Source organism: Macadamia integrifolia, chromosome 4, assembly GCF_013358625.1.
Source record: "Macadamia integrifolia cultivar HAES 741 chromosome 4, SCU_Mint_v3, whole genome shotgun sequence".
NCBI classification, from domain to species: domain Eukaryota; kingdom Viridiplantae; phylum Streptophyta; class Magnoliopsida; order Proteales; family Proteaceae; genus Macadamia; species Macadamia integrifolia.
Window position 1 is genome coordinate 31889065 of NC_056560.1, and position 19335 is coordinate 31908399.

Here is a 19335-nt window from a genome sequence, read left to right on the forward strand (position 1 = left end):
TAGGACTTAGGCACTCATTTTGGCATCATAGAGGTAAGTATAATAAATACTTGTATTTTTTATGTCTTCTTTTTTTTATATTTATAATTTTGTTTCACAATTATGTATTTATATTATATGTTAATATGTTATGATGATTAATGATTGATGATTGATGATTGATGATTGATGATTGATTGATGAAGATGAACTTAGTTTATTCACTTTATTGATTTGTTTTCTTGATGAATATCTTACATTGGTATGAATATGAACATTTAATATTTATTTAACATATGAGTAATAGGATTCAACTAGGATTTGAGCCAAATAGATTGGTTTTATAAAAAAATTACACAGGAACGCTTTAGTAGATAAGGCAACGCTTTATGCCCGCCTTATCGCTAAGGCGCTCTGAAAGACCCTCAAGCATCTCTGCCGCCTTACCGCCTTAAAAACTTTGGGGACTACTGCAACCGTTTCCAAGAGGGGGTCAGGTGTTGGATGAGGCATAGATGATGCTATGTTGCATGCCACCTAGCATAAGTGCTTATGTACTTACATATTTACATGCTGCCTAGCGTAAGCAGTGTGTGTTTCCACCTAGCATAAGTGGTAAAGTATGTTCATGTCACCTAGCTGATGCAGGTCTGGGTTCTGAAAACCGGAATCGGATCGCTTATGGGCCTATCCAAGTTTGCAATCACCAAATATTTAAAAATTAATAGCAGATTGGTAAATAAGAGAACTCAAACTAACAAGAAAACAAATCAGTAAGTGGAATAGTATCTTTTACGAGGAAAGGGTATTCCTGGACTGGACAATAACTCAATGGAAAGATGTAATAAGGAAAAGGAGGGGAAACAATTATAAAAATAGGAATTAAGGGTTTCAACATCCCACGATGAAGGTTGTCTTCACCCTTCGACTAAGAAAATATTAGGGGGGGGGGTAGAACCAAATCTGTTTTAGGTGATCAATCTCACCTATTTGGGCTCCGATTGAAGTGAAATTTTAGGGATTAATTCCTCAGCCTCAGCCCTATCGATAGCAACCCACAATACCTTGAACCAGCCAGCTATAGATTAGCTTAGAAAACTCTGAAACAAGGCCCGGCAAAAGGGGTAGTGCTCTACTCTGGTTGCAGGGAAAGATCCCACTAACAAAAGGGATTTGAAAGGTGAAACTCTAGGGTTTGGAATTTAGATTTCCTGAGAGTTTATAATCTTCGCACAGAATCTCAGGTTCAGGCAAACTGGTATGAAGGTCGGTAAGTTTTTCTTCTCTGCCCAGTAGTTCCGGCCAGCAAGGGATTTCAGCTAAGAAAATTACAGGAATAGAAAGAAAGAGAAGGGAAAGGAACTGCTTGCAAGATAGAGGGGAAAGGAGAAATAAAGTGAGAGAGAAGAGAGAGACCACACAAGAGGGGGGGAGGGAATGGTCACACGACCTTGTCAAGTACCCATCCAGCACCATAACAACTCAATAAGCTTCATTCTTCTACTCTTACTAATGTATCAGGTAACATGCCTATTTATAATAAATAGAAATAAAAAAAATTTCCTATTAAAGTCTAAGATTGAAATAAAATAAAATCTCCATCTCCTAATTACATCCTAAAACCTAGACTAGGAACACAATAAAGCATCCTACCCTAATCTACCCAAGTAAGAATAAAGGAAATAAAATATCACTCCTATATAAGCAGTTATGTATGTTACATGTTCCCTAGCATAAGCAGTGTGTCATGCCACACGTATAGTATGTGCTACTTAGCACAGCTCTTGCAAAGACGGTACCACCTAGTAAAAGAGGTAAGCTAGGATGATGTTATGTTGTCTCACTAATACAACAGAGCAACAGAGCTTTGGCAGTCAGTCAAGTGGTTTTCATGACAAATTGATATTTGTTCAGAGAAGGTTTTCATGTATGGAAGTTCGCTTATGGTTTGTCAAAGCTATATATATATATATATATTCTTTTTTGTGTGGGACTATGCCTTGTTCTATCTTATTTGGCTTTCTAGCTCATTATGTGACATTTCCTTACAAATCAGTAACAAAGGTTGGTAGAGCTGAAGGGGATTTGAGAAGGCGAGTTTTATTTTCCATATGAAATTTTATTTTATTCCATTTTATGTCAGTAATTAAGTTAAAGACAGTTGTAATAGACTTAATAAGTTTTTATTTGTATCCACCAGACATATTGGACATATGGCAGACATATGATGGACTTTGGTCCTTGGTTTGGTTTTCCCATTCATGAAATTTTTCCATTGTGCTCACTTTATATGGGGAGTCCACGGATTTTATTTATGAACAGATCTATGGTATTAGCTTAAGGAGTGAGATTACCGATCTTAGCCTTTACGGGTTTGAGTCATGACAATCACTATCACGTCACAAATTGACAGTCAACAAATAAGCAAGAGCACGCAAGGAGCATTGCCGTTAATTACATGTTCACCCACAACTCATTTTCTGAACCATCACAGGGTAATGTTGAGTACTAGGAGAGCTAATGCAAAAGTGAGATGACTAATGACTGACAAGGACGATTGAGATGGACTAGTTGTGGAGGGTGTTGACTCATGATATGATTATGTGAACATGGCCACATGAATTATGGGTCCTCAACCACTGTATATCACCACAAAAGGGGGAAAGAAAAAGAAAAACAATTGGACAGTCATAGGGGAGGTGATCAAAGATGTCGACGCCTAGACGTGCAGGCACCTTGGTCGGCTTGGTTGGTTTCACCTTGCGTCTAGGCCCACTTCAACAACTTTAGTCGCCTATACGTCATGACAGCTATAGAGGTCAAAAACACAAGTTTACCCCCTAACCCCAAAGAAAAAAAAAAACCTTAATAATAACTGTGACAGTCAAGCTGACCCCATTAAGTTGGGATAAGGCTGAGTTTGGTGCAATAATTTGTTAAGAGTCAAAATATTCAAGAGAGAAAAAAATATCTTATCAATCTCACAAGAAGTGCATGGGTATGCTTTGGACTGACCTAATATACACAGCTCTTCATACGCAGCCCACAACAAGGGGTCCATTGACAAAGCCAGCTTGAAGTGGTCAACTGCACTTTTTCTTCTATCAGTGTATCTGAAATAGAAAAACAGCAGGATGATGAGCTTAAATGTTTAAAATGCAATTGATGCAACATATAACTGCACCGAAGGATATATCACACAAAGCCAGAAAAACTTTTAGCACTCAAGATAATCAAAATGATAGAGAGCAGTAACATGACAAATACACAGTACTATCAGCAAGAATAGATTACATATCCATTCATGGTTCGAAATCTTGCCGAAATTTCGGTATTTCGGTCTTTTTTTTTTTTTTTTTTGTTCTGTCAAAACGAAATAAAGCACGAAATGATGTGTACCAAATTTCGGAATTTTGGCCGAAATTTCGGTATCGTTTCGGTATCTCTCCGAAACGATACATTCCAAGCCTTATAAATACATAATTTCGTTGAGACAAAGTCAAAATTTATTTTTGGTACATAAATATTTTTTTTATTTTTCTGGTTTAAAAATTCATTTTCCATTAACATAAATTGTTACTTTTTATGATAAATATTGCTTTGATGGATGTCAATTATATATATGTTAGTCATCAATGGCTGTTCTACGACTCCATTGGAGTGAAATTTTTTTTCAGCCGATAATTATTTATTTTAATTCTCCAGAACAGTTCGACGATTGCTGCCAAACAAAGGTGCAACTCTAAAACAATGTCATGTTCTAATATTTTTACATTTTTATATTCCAAGTATGTTTATTAACCTTAAAATAAGCTACTCACCAAGTTTCATGTCAAAATATGGCCGTTTGACCACTAAAACAGTCAACCAAAAAAAAAAAACCATCTTGGCCGAAATTTCAGTATTTTTTTTCAATGTTTCTGAACCCACCGAAACGAAACAAAATTTCGAAACTTGTATCCATCTGGTTTTGAATGAACAATAGAAAGCAATAAAATATCAATCAGCATGGATAATATTATATTATTTCAAAATGAACCATTCATCTAAAAGTTCTGGAAAATTCAATAATTCCAAAATGGCAACTATACTATCGCTGTGATGGAAAAAGGAGCAAGGCGAATTTCTTACAGCTGATGTTAGAGAGAGATATACAAAAACTAAAATACGACAATTACAACTGGAATGCCCTGGACCAGGCAATAACACTGTAACACCAAGCTTTCAAGAGAGAAGAGAAAAAGGTAATCATTTGAAGAAGCCGCCTAGGGGCTAAGAAAACACTGAAACATTCCCCTCCCCTTTTCTCTTAATCCACCAAACGTTAGCTGTAGATGACTTGTACAAGCTTCTAGATTTAGTTCCACCAAGAATTGGAAGTAGAATGACCAAAGTCCACTAAAAATTGAGGTTTTAGCCTAAAGGCAGGTTTCCCACGAAACCTGTCGACATTTCAGTCTAAGTCAATCAAAAGAGTGATTGTTTTGATCGGCTTTAAGCCTTTATATCGTGTGGTTGTGACGTTTCAGCAACACGAAATGGCATGACTGACTCTAACCGAGATTACAACCAAAACTTGGAAGTTTCATTCGAAGTCCTGAATGCCTAGTGAGTCGCTTGATGTTTCATGCTGGTTTTGACCTGAACCACCAACTTTTTGAAACCATGACCCTAATTGTGAAAAATAAAAAATAAAAAAACTAGGGTTTTTAATGTCATTCATGCCTAGATACTGCTGAAGAATACTGAAGACTCGATGTTTCTCCCTACGGTTGATGAAAGTTGCTGAAGATCTATCATTTTTTTCTTGTGAGATAAATCTTCTTTTCCTCTTGTAATAGTTGGTGACTTTTTGCTGCTGCTTTCTTCATCTCTTGAGACTTGTGGATGTTATTATGGTCAATTTATAACTGATTGATTACAATTTCTTGAAGACCATAATTTTTTTATCATGCATGTTCTTGAATACACGCTATTTTTGTGGCTAATCCATATATAATGGCCCCGCAAGGAATTTTCTCTCAAAATTTAATGGCTTTCTCCTCCTACTAAGCCTACCATTAGACTGGATTTTCTGGCTGATCAAATCAGCCATCTGTGAGTTCTTGAATTTCTCCATCACAGAGTAGTGCTACCTGCAGTAGTGTGGTTTCTACCACTTGCGTTATTGATTTCTTCGTCCCAGTGGTAATGAGTTACTGCTTTGAGTTGTGTTTGATCCATCAACTTGTTTGCTTCATATATATTGCTTTTAAAAGCGTTCTTTGTGCTCTACGATTCGGGAGACTGCTAGAGTTTTTTTTCTTTTTTTGATGAATAAAAATTATATTAACCCAAGAAGAAAAAATATACAAATGAGAAGAAAAGGGGAGGGGGGGGAGGAGGGGCACATGGCCCGCCAAAGGAACTAGCCCAAGCAAAAAGAGAAGACTAAACTAGTGGATACAAATACAATTCCTCAAGGGGAGGGGGGGAGAATAGGAGAGGGGGGGTTCCATGAGTGAATAATGTGTCTGTTCCGAGCGGAGTCTAGGGCCATGCGGGGCGGGATGGTGGTGATTTTGGTGGAGACTTCAAAGGAGATAGCCTTCCAAATCCTATCAAAGGAGCAAGAGTTGGACGTCCATCTACGAAGATTCCTCTCCATCCAAATGTGGTTAATGGTGGCACAAAAAGCGAGCATCCCAACGGTATCACAAATGGTGGGGCCTTGGAAAGTCATGTCTATCTAGATCCATTCCCTATTGAGAGGAATAACTCTTCTACTACCAGGCCAACAGCAAGAAAGGACTTTCTTCCAAATGGTGGAAGAGAAGGAATAAGAGAAAAAGAGGTGATCCACATCCTCATCTCCTCTCCAGCAAAGGCAGCAAGCAGGAGGAACTTGAATGTGGCGGTGGAGGAAAGACTGTGTGGGGAGGCAGTTTGTGAGAGTTCGCCACGTTGTAAAGCTATGGCGAGGGATATGGCCTTTGAACCATAGGACTTTGCACCAAAGGGTTGGCTAACCTTTAATCCTAACGAAGTTCCAAGCAGAGGAGAAGCTGAACTTCTTAGATGGGGAAGGATTCCAGAGAATGGAATCATCCATCTCCAAGTGGTCGAGGGGAAGGGAAGGGAGGGAGGTCCAGATGATGGTCAGAGAACTGGGAAGAGGGGAAGCATCCCATCCTTCCATACTAAGGACAGAAGAGACAGAAGCCATTTTGCCCAACCCCGAGTTTTGGGACTAAGAAGATGGAGGAGGACTCCCAAGGGGTGCCAGGGATCTGGCCAAAGAGAAGTAGAGATTTGATTTTTGTTCTGCTGCTAAGACCTATTCTTTCTTTAGTAGATGGAATCATATTCTTTTTAACATGGGTAACTCAAGGCCCTCTGTTGACTCTGTTAATGTTCAAGTTACTTCCATAAAATTGAATGGTGCTTCGAACTATCAACTTTGGGCACAGGCAGTAAAAGTATACATTAATGCAAAAGGTAAATTGGATTATTTGCCCTCACACCCATGATCTCCAAATGATAAGGCGTATAAATAATGGATGAGTGAGAATGATTTGTTGCTGGTCTGGTTATAGAATAGCATAGAAATCATCGACTACAGCCAATGTTATGTTTCACACTACTGCAAAGGGGGTATGGGATGACTTGAAGGAGAGTTTCTGACAAGACAAGAACTTGTCCCGTGTTCATGATTTGTATAAAAAGATCCTTTCTTTAAGCAAAATGGTAAATATGGGGTGAATATAACACTGCCCTAAGGGGTATGTAGGAAGAGCTACATCTCTACCAAGCTCTCACTAATGATCATGAAGTGTTGAAGTCTCAACATGCCGAGTTTCAAGTTGCCAAGTTTTTATCTTGCTAGCATAGTTTTTAAGGCGCTGGTAAGGCGAGGCGCTGATGCAGTCCATGGTTGGTAAGGCAGTGGACTACCTTATGGGAAGTGAATATGGCAGCCGCCTTATACTCTAAGGCGCTATAAGGCGTGAAAGGCGACGCCTTATGACTGAGGCGGTCACCTTATGTGTTTGCTTTTTTTAAAATACATTTTAAAATTGCTTTGATGAATATTCCAAATTACATTTTCTCATTAGCAGGTGTATAAGTTTTGATGCACATGTGATGCATTGGATCAAAAAAAAAAATTTTAACATATTTTAAAACTGCTTTATGAAGATTCCAAATTACATTATCTCATTGGTAGGTGTATAAGTTTTGATGCACATGTGATGCATTGGATCAATTTTTTTTTTTTAAACACATTATAAAATTGCTTGATGAAGATTCCAAATTACATTTTCTCATTGGGAGGTGTATAAGGTCTGATGCACATCTGATGCATTGGATCAATTTTTTTTTTTTAAACAAATTTTAAAATTGCTTGACGAAGATTCCAAATACATTTTCTCATTGGCAGGTGTATAAGTTTTGATGCACATGTGATGTATTGAATCAAAAACCATATAACTTAGAAAATAAAAACCCTTAAAAAAATAAAATAAAAGAAAAGAAAATAAAACCCAAATCGCTAAATCACGCATCTCTCATTCTCTCAGTCTCCACTCCAAATAACAAAACCCCAAACTGACCGACATGAGCCTCCTCCCTCGATTCTTCTCCGGCGACTTCTCCTTCTCCTCCGACAGCCTTCGGCAACCTCCGGCGAAGTGCTCTCATTCTCTCTCAGTCTCCGCTCCAAATCACAAAACCCCAAACTGACCGACGGTGAGCCTCCTTCGATTCTTCTCCGATGACTTCTCCTTCTCTGACAGCGTTCGACGACATCCGACGACATCCGGCAAAGTGTCCTTCCACATCTCCAGGTATGTTTTAGTTTATATTTCTAATTTCTGATTTGTACGCTTTTTTATTCTCTTTTCTTCTTTCTTCTCCCTTCTTCCTTCTTCGTTCATCTTCATCATACACCATACGGTTTTTGTTTCTCTCTTCTTCTTTCTTCTCACTTCTTCTTTCTTCTTCTTTCATCTTCATCAGACACCATACGGTGTGTCGGTGAGTCGGTCGGTGAGACTTGAGACTTCGTATGATAAGTTTTTTTTTTTTTTTTCTTCCTACGGTGACTGTAAGGACTTGAGATGAGTTGTTGTTGTCATGCAACCCTGCAGTAATCTGATTGGAATCAAGGTTTACTAATTGGTCTCAGAAGAGTAAATGGTCTTTTTTGGGTTACCTATTCAGTTCATCATTTTGTTTCACAAATCACTGGCATTTTATTCTAATATTACATTTGGAATAAATGATGTGCATACTTACCAAGCTCAATTTAGAAATTTACCTTTAAATGATAGGTTTAGTCTAGTTTGGCTGGTTGACCAGTGTAGGCTTTTTTTTTAGATAACAGTAGGGCTTTACGTATTTATTAAAATAATTTTGGAGAAATCAAAAGAAAAAACTGAGTTATGAAAAGAAAATCTCACAGAAAAGCTATATGAATTTGAGCTTATGAATGAGTAGCACAAGTTTTGACTCTACATTTGACTCCATTTTGTATAGATTGCGCTAATCTTTGCACTTGGTTAAATATTACTAATATTATGACTAAATTAGAGGGTTAATGTAATCTGTGAAAGGACACACTTAATTTTTATTGCTGCTAGGATTGCTAATTGTGCTATTTTTCCTGGAGTATTTTTTCTTTTTCTTTTTCTTATTCTGATTTTCCCATATCTCTTTAATGGAGGCATTTGCTTTTATTACCTTATTACCTAATAGACTAATATTCCCTTATAGTAGTAATATTCCCTTTTATTACCTTTTTCTTATTCTGATTACCTTTTTACATTACAGTCTTAGATAAAGAGACAAGTTGAATCGACTCATCTATGGAAACAATTGGTGGTAGCAGTGGGGGTGAAAATACAAGTACTGCTACTACTGCACAATCAACGATTGATCCAAGGATCCAAAAAAGAGACCTAAATCAAATGATCCTAGATGGAAATATGGGTATTGGCCTGACGTATCAGACAGAAATTGGATTAAGTGTACCCTTTGTGGGAAGGATGTCAAGCGAGGAATAAAACGATTGAAGCAACATCTTATTGGTGGCTATGGAAATGTAGACAAGTGTGTGAAAACAACGGAAGCAATTGCTAAAGAGATGAGAGATGCAATCTTAAAGAACCAGAGGAAGAGGAACCTTGATTGTTCGGATGATTTGAATGTTAGTAATGGACCTACAGAAGTAACGGGACCACAACAGAATATAGTATCCGATTTGGGGGTCTCATTTCCTATCTCTAGCTCTGGGACAACTTCAAGAAGAAATAAAGCTATCATTCAAACACAATCAAAACAACAAGTAAGGGGTCCCATGGATAAGCATGTGAGGAGGACTCCTGAATAAGTGGTTGCAGATAGGCGGGATAAAGGTTCATATCAGACAACAATGGAGAACCGCGTAAGAGGAGAAGAAAGAGATAAACTTCGTTCTTACTTTGCAAGATGGGCTTATGAGAGTGGTGTTCCATTTAATGCTTTGAAGTTAAGGAGTTTTGAGGATTTGGTAGAGGCTATTGATCAATATGGACCAGGTTTCAAGCCCCCTTCAATTCATGACTATAGCGGGCCTCTATTGAAGTCTGAAAATGATAAAATTGATGAAATAAAGGTGAAGTATCAAGGATATTTGAGAAAATATGGGTGCACACTCATGTCTGATGGGTGGACAGACAACAGAGGAAGGCACCTAATGAATTTTCTTGTCAACTGTCCGGAAGGGACTTTTTTTTTTTGAGTCTGTGGATGCATCTAACCAATCACAAATAGCTGAAATGTTATTTAAGCTACTTGATAGTAAGGTTGAAGAGATTGGTGAAGATAATGTGGTTCAAGTAGTCTCTAATAATGCTGCCAACTATGTTGCAGCGGGTCGACTACTAATGGAGAAAAGGAAGAGGTTATTTTGGAGTCCATGTGTAGCTCATTGCATAGACCTTATGATGGAGGAAATAGGCAAATTACGCTCTTATATATCTGTTATATCGAAAGGCAGGAAATTAACTGCATTCATCTACAGGCACACTCATCTTCTTGAAGCTAAGAGGCAAAAAACAGGAGGAGACTTAGTGAGGGCTGGAGTGACTAAATTTGCCTCTTCCTTTTTAACACTCCAGAGCTTATACAAGCACAAAAAATATTTGAAAAAATTATTTGTTGATGATGAATGGTCCCGTTCTAAGCTTGCATCTACAGAGGCAGGGAAGAAAGCTTATAAGACTGTGTTTGCTACTACATTCTGGAATGGTGTGATGGATTGTATAAGAGCATCACAGCCTCTTCTTCAACTCTTGAGGATTGTAGATGGTGATGAGTTGCCTGTTATGCCTAAAGTATATATAGCAATACAAGTGGCAAAGAAGAACATCAAAAAAAAAATTTGCAGACAATGAAAGGAAATAGAAGAAAATCATAGTGATTGTTGATCACCGTTGTGAGACTATGATGAATGGATCAATATATTTAGCTGTCTTTTTCCTCAATCCAAACAAGTTCTTTAAGGTAATAGCAGATAATCCAGATAATGAGTTAGACTTAGCTCAAAAAGAAAGTGATGCCTTCAATGATGTTCTTGTAAGGTTGGTGCCTGATGAGACCTTGCAAGATAAGATCATTGTCCAGGTTGACAAGTATACCACTGTTCAAGGAAGTTTTGCAAAGGATTTGGCGATTAGACAAAGGGACAAGTTGAATCTTAATAAGTATATTTCCTTTAAAGTTCTAATTAGTTTAGAACTTTGTATGCTGATTTTTTACTTAACCTATTTTTTTTATATTATATATTTATAGTCTCTTGGTGGTCTCGACATGGAAGTACTGCTCCTGACCTTTCAAAGCTTGCATTGAGCATACTTGGTCTTTGTTGCTCATCTTCTGGTTGTGAGCGCAATTGGAGCACATTTGAATTTGTGAGTATTGACTATTGAGTTCTAAATACCTGTACTTCACTTAATATGGGTTTTATTGTAGATAAGTAGATAACCTCATATCATTAATGTTTTTCAGATTCACACTAAGAAGAGGAATAGGTTAGAGCATCAACGGTTAAATGATCTTGTCTACATTCAATATAATCGCCGACTTCAAGCAAGGTTCCAAAAAATTTTGGAGACAATGAAAGGAAATGGTTCAAGTAAGGTTCCAAAAAAATTTAGAGCATCAACGGTTAAATGATCTTGTCTACATTCAATATAATCGCCGACTTCAACCAAGGTTCCAAAAAATTTTGGAGACAATGAAAGGAAATGGAAGAAAATGATAGCAATTGTTGATCACCGTTGTGAGACTATGATGAATGGATCAATATATTTAGCTGTCTTTTTCCTCAATCCAAACAAGTTCTTTAAGGTAATAGCAGATAATCCAGATAATGAGTTAGACTTAGCTCAAAAAGAAAGTGATGCCTTCAATGATGTTCTTGCAAGGTTGGTGCCTGATGAGACCATGCAAAATAAGATCATTGTCCAGATTGACAAGTATGCCACTGTTCAAGGAAGTTTTGCAAAGAACTTGGCGATTAGATAAAGGGACAAGTTGAATCCTAATAAGTATATTTCCTTTTAAAGTTCTAATTAGTTTAGAACTTTGTATGCTGATTTTTTACTTAACCTATTTTTTTTATATTATATATTTATAGTCTCTTGGTGGTCTCGACATGGAAGTACTGCTCCTGACCTTTCAAAGCTTGCATTGCGCATACTTGGTCTTTGTTGCTCATCTTCTGGTTGTGAGCGCAATTAGAGCACATTTGAATTTGTGAGTATTGACTATTGAGTTCTGAGTACCTGTACTTCACTTAATATGGGTTTTATTGCAGATAAGTAGATAACCTCATATTATTAATGTTTTTCAGATTCACACCAAGAAGAGGAATAGGTTAGAGCATCAACGGTTAAATGATCTTGTCTACATTCAATATAATCGCCGACTTCAAGCAAGGTTCCAAGAAAGAAAAGAACAATGCAGATACTACAATCCATTGTTGCTCGATGGGCTTAATTGGAGTAGTGAGTGGATGATTGGTGAATCAGAGGATGAATTAGTTCATCTTGAGAATGATCTCACTTGGAGAGATGTTGATAGAGCACTTGGGGCATCTTCATCATATCAAGGCCACAATAGACCAAGGAGGGCTCCAGCATCTACCAGTGGAACCAATATTTGCTATACCTGACGTGGTAGGAGGGTTGAGCTTGAGGATTCTTCAGATGAAGAAGTGGATGACATGAGTGAAGAGGATATTCGTGATGATGAAAACATTGAGGACGATAATGGCATAGCTCCAAATGATGCAAGCCCGCAACAGAAGATGAAGATTTTAATTTAATTACTGATTTGGATTGAAAGTCTTTAAGTCTTTAAACTTTAAAGTATTTTGAGTCATTAAACTTTAAAGTTTTTTGAGTCCTTGAACTTTTAAGTATTTGACTTTCATTGTTCACTAAATTTTTAGTATTTCAGTTTATTTTAAGTTTTTTCTTCATTGAAGTTTAAAGTTTTTTAGAATGATTAAGAATCCCCAGGTTAGTCACTTCTCATCCATTTAATTTGGCATCTCAATTTTTACTTTCGATGTGTTTTAATTCTAAGTTATTAATTACTTCTTTGACAGGAGTAAAAATATAGTGGATGACCTTAGAGCTTAGGCACTCATTATAGCATCATAGAGGTAAGTATAATAAATATTTGTATATTTTATGTCTTCTTTTCTTTATATTTATAATTTTGTTTCATAATTATGTATTTATATTATATGTTAATATGTTATCATTGTTATGATGATTGATGATTGATGAACTTAGTTTATTCACTTTATTGATTTGTTTTCTTGATGAATATCTTACATTGGTATGAATATGAACCTTTAATATTTATTTAACATATGAGTAATAGGATTCAACTAGGATTTGAGCCAAATAGACTGATTTTATAAAAAAAAATTACACAGGAACGCTTTAGTCGATAAGGCGACCATAGTTTTTAAGGTGCTGGTAAAGCGACGCCTTAGCAGCGCCTTGGCGCTGATACGGTCTAGAGATGGTAAGGTAGTGCTCCGCCTTATGTGAAGTGACGCCTTATGGGTTTTTTTTTTTTAAACACATTTTAAAATTACTTGATGAAGATTACAAATATAGATTTTTTATTAATAGGTGTATGGTTTTGTTAACACTTGAGATGTATGGGATCAACCTTACTCCATCAAAAATAACCAAAACAAACAAAACAAAAACACGATTCACAAATAGGGTTTGGATTTTGTCAAGGGTTTTAAGAAAGGGCTTTGAGAAGGAATCAAGGAACAAGGAAGAACCATTGATCCAGGCCACCATTTTGCTCCGGCAGCGGTGAGCTTCATTCTTTTTTTACGGGAGTAGAAATATAGTAGATGACCTTAGGACTTAGGCACTCATTTTGGCATCATAGAGGTAAGTATAATAAATACTTGTATTTTTTATGTCTTCTTTTTTTATATTTATAATTTTGTTTCATAATTATGTATTTATATTATATGTTAATATGTTATGATGATTAATGATTGATGATTGATGATTAATGAAGATGAACTTAGTTTATTCACTTTATTGATTTGTTTTCTTGATGAATATTTTATATTGGTATGAATATGAACATTTAACATGTGAGTAATAGGATTCAACTAGGATTTGAGTCAAATAGATTGGTTTTATAAAAAAATTACACAGGAACGTTTTAGTAGATAAGATTGTTAAGGCGCTCTGAAAGACTCTCAAACGCCTCTGTCGCCTTACCGCCTTAAAAAACTATGAATGAGACGCTTTATACCCGCCTTATCGGTAAGGCGCTCCGAAAGAGCCTCAAACGCCTTCGCCGCCTTACCACCTTAAAAACTATGCTTGTTGTGATCCTGAGTTTCAGCCTATTAAAACTCAGTTGCTTACAAGAGAAAAGTTACCTCTATGAATGAGGCATTTTTCCGTTTCAGAAGATTATCTCTCCCTCTCTTGCTATATCTGACTCCTCTTCTTTGACGAAGGATAGCTCTGCATCAGTTACTGGCAGCAGTTGTCATGATCATGGTTCAAGCTTTCCTGGCTGAGGTCAAGGTTCGGAGGGGAGGTAGAGGACATGGTACTGGCAGTTGAGGAGGACAGAAGTATAATCAGCAGCCAAATCAGCCACCACTTCAGTCTTCTTATTGTGGTAAGCCCAATCACACTGTTGATAAGTGTTGGGCTAAGTATGGTGAACCCGAGTGGGCACAATAGTTGCCCCATTCAGCACTAACTGAAGAGTGTTCTAATGTGGTGTTGTCTATTGACACCATCTCTGCTTCTACATCTGGATCTGGTCCATCAGCATTGTATCACGAGACAACTATACCCAAATACTTAAACATCTTCAGCAGCTTGAGGCTTCCACTTCTTCATCCACTGCCACACTAGCACACACAGGTACTACTGCGCTTCTTGCCTACTCTTCTCCTACAAGTTGGGTTATTGACTCTCGTCCAATGACATGACCAGTAAATCTATTGTATTTTCTTCTTTCCATAAACTAGTTGTCCATCCCGAGTTATTCTTGTTAATGGGTCCTCATCCACTCCGGTCATGGTATTGTTTATCCCTCTTCATCTTTGTTGTTGTCCACTATTCTTCATGTACCTCAATTACCATTAAATCTTTTGTCTAGTCAAATCATTAAGTCTCTAAATTGCTCTCGTACCATGCAATAATATCGGAGAAATTAGAGATCAGTAGTTGAACAAGGTGATGTGTAGGAGAAATAAGAGATCAGTACTTGAACAAGGTGATGTGAGAACAAGAAGAAGAAAAGAGGAGATGTGAACAATATGGCTCATGGTTTGACAGTCTCCAAACTATGAGCAGTGTATTGTAAGCACAGTCTATGTCTTGTCCCAAGTATGACCTCTGATAGGGCAGATTGAAGGGCACAGATCAATGAAGCCAACCCATTTAGCTGAGATTTTTTCTTACTTGCTGGGGCTGTGCTTCTTTTTCCTTTTGCTTTCATTTCTCCTATTTGTTTTTGCACGGATCCTTTTTGCTGACCCCATTAAGTTGGGATAATGCTGAGTTTGTTGTTGTTGTTGTGTGTGTGTGTATATATATATATATATATATATTATGCTGAAATATAAAAACAATTACAAGTATACCCCCGGTCCACAGCTATTTACACATAAAACTCATAACATAAGAATGTATGACTAAAATAGCCCTGCGGTAGCACCATTAATCCAAATATTCTCAGAAAATACAACTAAGAAAAATAAAGAAAAGCTTACAACAATACAACATAAGAATCTTTTTTATAGATAACATAAACACTTATGTCCACAAAGGTTGGAACAAATCATGTTGGTGACCATTATGTTATTGTTGATCAGTGTAGCCAATGTTAACACTGAGACAAAAGAAACTTTTTATAGCTTTAGACACATCAATAAAAGATCATATGGAAATTGCATGACAGGGCGACAATAGATGCCTAGATGAGTGTAAAAAGTGCATTAGTTTTGATAAAATTAAATTTAAGACTAAGGCAAGAAAAAAACCTATAAATGAGCCCAAGAAGGTAATGACCAGCCGCACCATTTGGAACCTGCATGAGCAAAGACAATCAAAAACAAGAAGAAAGTCCTTTTTGTATTGCTTTTTCCCCCACCCCCTCCAACTTCTTCTTGTTCGAAAGCAATAGGCAATTTCTCATGAAGAAACAGAAAATTAAAGTACAATGATAGAAAGAAAAGAGACTTAAAGCAACCCTAATTAGAAGGCCACACAACATCACAATACAAATATGATCTCTAAACCCCATAGTTTAACTTGCATATATTCAAAAGCATTTGTCCACCAGAACACAAGAGATGACACAATCGATTAGGTTGTTTATAATGGACAACTGATGTAGCAGTAAAGATGACCAATCAGTTTTCAGAATCTCTTTGAGCGATCCGTTTCTATTCAATGACCCACAAACATGATTAACTATTTGGATGACACGAGTGTTATCCGATATTTTGACGTGTCCATCAAATCCAAAATGAAATTTCTTTTGATTAATTCGCCTTTACTTCTAAATGGTGGTTGCCTGTCCTGAGGTATGGCCTCGAAGTGTTTGCGACTAGCGACAGAGTTGGGTTCTCTGTCTGCATGGCCTGCCAAATGGTGTGTCTTTGGGAATGGAGATTCCAGACACAAATGTGGGTACACGTGTGTGTTTATTGGACTTGATCATTTGAGAACCCTTCATGGTTTACTGTTGGATGTTTTATATGAAATGGGGTTCTCATGATAATTGTGTGGTCCCCAAACCTGAGAGGCCTTTATCGTTGCAGACTGACACCATGTACTTTAGTGTACATACAATTGATACCTATTTTGACTGGCTATACTAGTTCCATTGTGCTTCTGTCAACAAAAGTGAAGCTTAATAAGGAATATATCTCGAGAGAGAATCCTGAACTAGATTGGACAAAAATTCCAAGCTCGGTGGTTTGTAAAGTGTTTACAAAAAGTATCTATAAAATTATTACCATTTAATTAATATGTTTTATAAACATTAATCGTGTTGTTTTGTTGTCCAATCAGTGATCAGGATAACTTATACTAGTTGTTCAATGGATTAAGGTAATGACAGTAATTTAATTTCATGCCCTGAGGTCCATTGTGGAATGTTGTAGAGGGACTTACACATAATGTTTGCTATCAATTACGGGTTTTGTGGTTATTACCAAAACTAAGGTGCATTTTTTAGCAGTTTAAAAATTAGCCGATTAGGTGGGAGTGAGACTCAGTGTAGGTTACCTTGGTGTATCACCCAATAGGATCACACCACTTGCACTAGCAGCCTAATAAAGAAAGGAAGCAGGGTTTGGCTATATATATATATATATATATATCCTTAAGAGGAGCAAAAAGTTTCACAATTCATTATTAGCTCATAGATTTTGAGAGAAAGAGCTTCTCCCAAATTGCAGACTCTCTCTCTCTCTCCAAGAGTCGCTGATTGTCATTGTTCGAGGGAAGATTCCAATGCATTCTTCTCCATCAAAGTGTCGATTGGAGGTTGATTCATATTTTCACGGGTTCAATGTTCAAGTGCTATGAACCATTGAAGGTGCTTCGATTGCAGCACTCAAGAGGTATTCTTGTTGGAATATGTACTTAGGGTGCCGTAAGGGTATTCCTAGGCTTTCCCCCTCCCACCGACTCTAATTAATGAGAGTCGGCTAGAGGGGGTGGGGCCTACTTGTAATTTTCCTTCTTTTGTTTTATGCTCCTCTATTATAAATAAAGGCTTGATTGATCTCTTTGATCATTCAAGCATTCTACCCTAGTTTTGCTGTTAACATGGTATCAGAGGCAAAAATTTTGATCTAGGATTTCAGCCTCCCTCTTCTCTCCCCTCCCTATATTGCAAACCTTAATCAAACCCATCCTCCATCCTCTTCTCTTTCTTTGTCTCCCTAAATCCCTCGCAAGGCAGCACTAACGGGGTGATTCTTAAGAATGATGCCCTATACATCCCCTCAATGGTATAAACCTTAAAACTGATGGGGTAGCCTTAGGGAAGAGGGGGAAAATCAATAGTAGGGGGAGAAAGGGGGAATGCACCAATTCACAAAATACAAATCAAACTAAATTTTATTCAAATAAATTCAACCTCCTTCAACAATGAGTGTACGCAAGTATATAAAGGAAAAAATAATAAGACTCTTACTTAGACTCTTAACACTAAAACTGACTCCTACTTCTCATATGTATCCTATCCCAAAACAAATTTGAGAAAATAAAAGACTTAATATTAAACTACACTACTACCAGCCCTTGTTGGACAAAAAACCTGGGTTAGACTGGTTCTTCTTGGCCCTTGGCTTCCACAACCGGTCATGCTGGTCCAACAAGGTAAGTGTAGTTGTATCAGCATCAACTCTCCTCCTCTGAAAAGAACTCGACTCCGTCGAATTTGGATGAAGTCCAAAAATGCCGTCAGAGTCGATGTGCTTGATGAGAAAAGTACCAACTATCCTCTTGAGCTTGAGAGGGGGAAGATCCTTTGTTAGAAGGAACGTCATCTCAAGGCCACCATGTTGAAAAGAGTATGTATTCTCATATCCACAGTGCTTGGCTTTCTTGTCGAACAACCATGGGTGCCCCAGAAAATGTGATAGACTTTTAGGGGGAGAACATCACACTGAACCTAATCAATCAGCCCACCAATGGAATACATGAGCAAACACCTTTCATTAATTTTCAAATTATTGTTGTTCAACCACCCAACCTTATAGGGGTTATGATGAGGCTCAGTTTTCAGACCCAACTGCGAACAGCATCTTTAGCAACAACATTGGTACAACTGCCGAGGTCAATCACCAAATTACATAAGCTGTCATTGCATCACACCCTGGTCTGAAAAATACTATTATGGCACCGATCGTCCTCCTTGGGAATCTTCTGTGTAGTCAAAAGAAGACGGATCACATAGAACGGTTGAGGCTCACCATCATTAATCTCATTAGGCTCACGATCACATTCAACCTCCAAATTTATTGTTCCTGTTTTCAGTTGCTCTTCTGGTACATAGGGTATAAAATTATCCTTGTCGATGTATGCTAACAACCGGTTAGGTCATTGATTAGCTCGATGCCCGTACGCCTTGCATTGGAAACATTGAATGCTTCCTTTGGAAATATTGAGTTCCTGTCATAACCACGCTGAGGTCAGGAGTATGGATGATTAGGTCGTGAAGATGACATGTTTGAATCGCGTTGAGGTAGAGAATACAACTAGCTGGGTCGTGAAGGTGCCATAGATGAAGCACTAGCCTGTGGTCTGCTAATTGATTTTTCCTATGGAGATGACTGTGGCTTAATAGAACTAGGACCTCTAGGAAAAGCATCTGTAAATGGCCTCCAATTGTATGGGTGTTTCAGACTTTCCTCAACCTGATATGCTACTTGTACGGCTTCTTCCATTGTAAGCAGTCGGCTAGATGCAAGGGCAGCACTAAGTTGAGGGTGCAACCCATTGTGGAATTGTGCCACCAATACTTCAAAATCCCACTCAAAATCAGAACGAGTGGCCAAATAATAAAATCTAGCAACATACTCTTCAACAGTCAAATTCTCCTGTTTCAACTGTGCAAACCTAAGATGCATGCGTTGCTTTTAATCAAAAGGCAAAAATCTTCGATTCATGGCTTCATGCATTTCAACCCAAGTCGTGACTTAACCAATGCCTCTGGTTCGATTTTGTTGCTATTGCTTGATCCACCAAACTCGGCTCGTGCCTTTCAATTTGACCTCTGCAAATAGGATCTTTTGGGCTTCAACCA

General features: G+C 37.5%; 1 protein-coding gene across 2 annotated transcripts in view; it reads right to left on the reverse strand.

Annotated features, from left to right (window-relative positions):
* LOC122075372 (cell division cycle protein 27 homolog B-like) overlaps positions 1-19335 on the reverse strand; it is a 69544-nt gene that overhangs the window by 37663 nt on the left and 12546 nt on the right. For both annotated transcript variants that reach the window (XM_042640358.1, XM_042640359.1), the window contains exons 4-5: positions 15554-15600; positions 2995-3092 (exon numbers count right to left, since the gene is read on the reverse strand). In XM_042640358.1, the coding sequence (XP_042496292.1) occupies positions 2995-3092; positions 15554-15600 (145 nt within the window). The remainder of the gene's footprint in view (positions 1-2994; positions 3093-15553; positions 15601-19335) is intronic.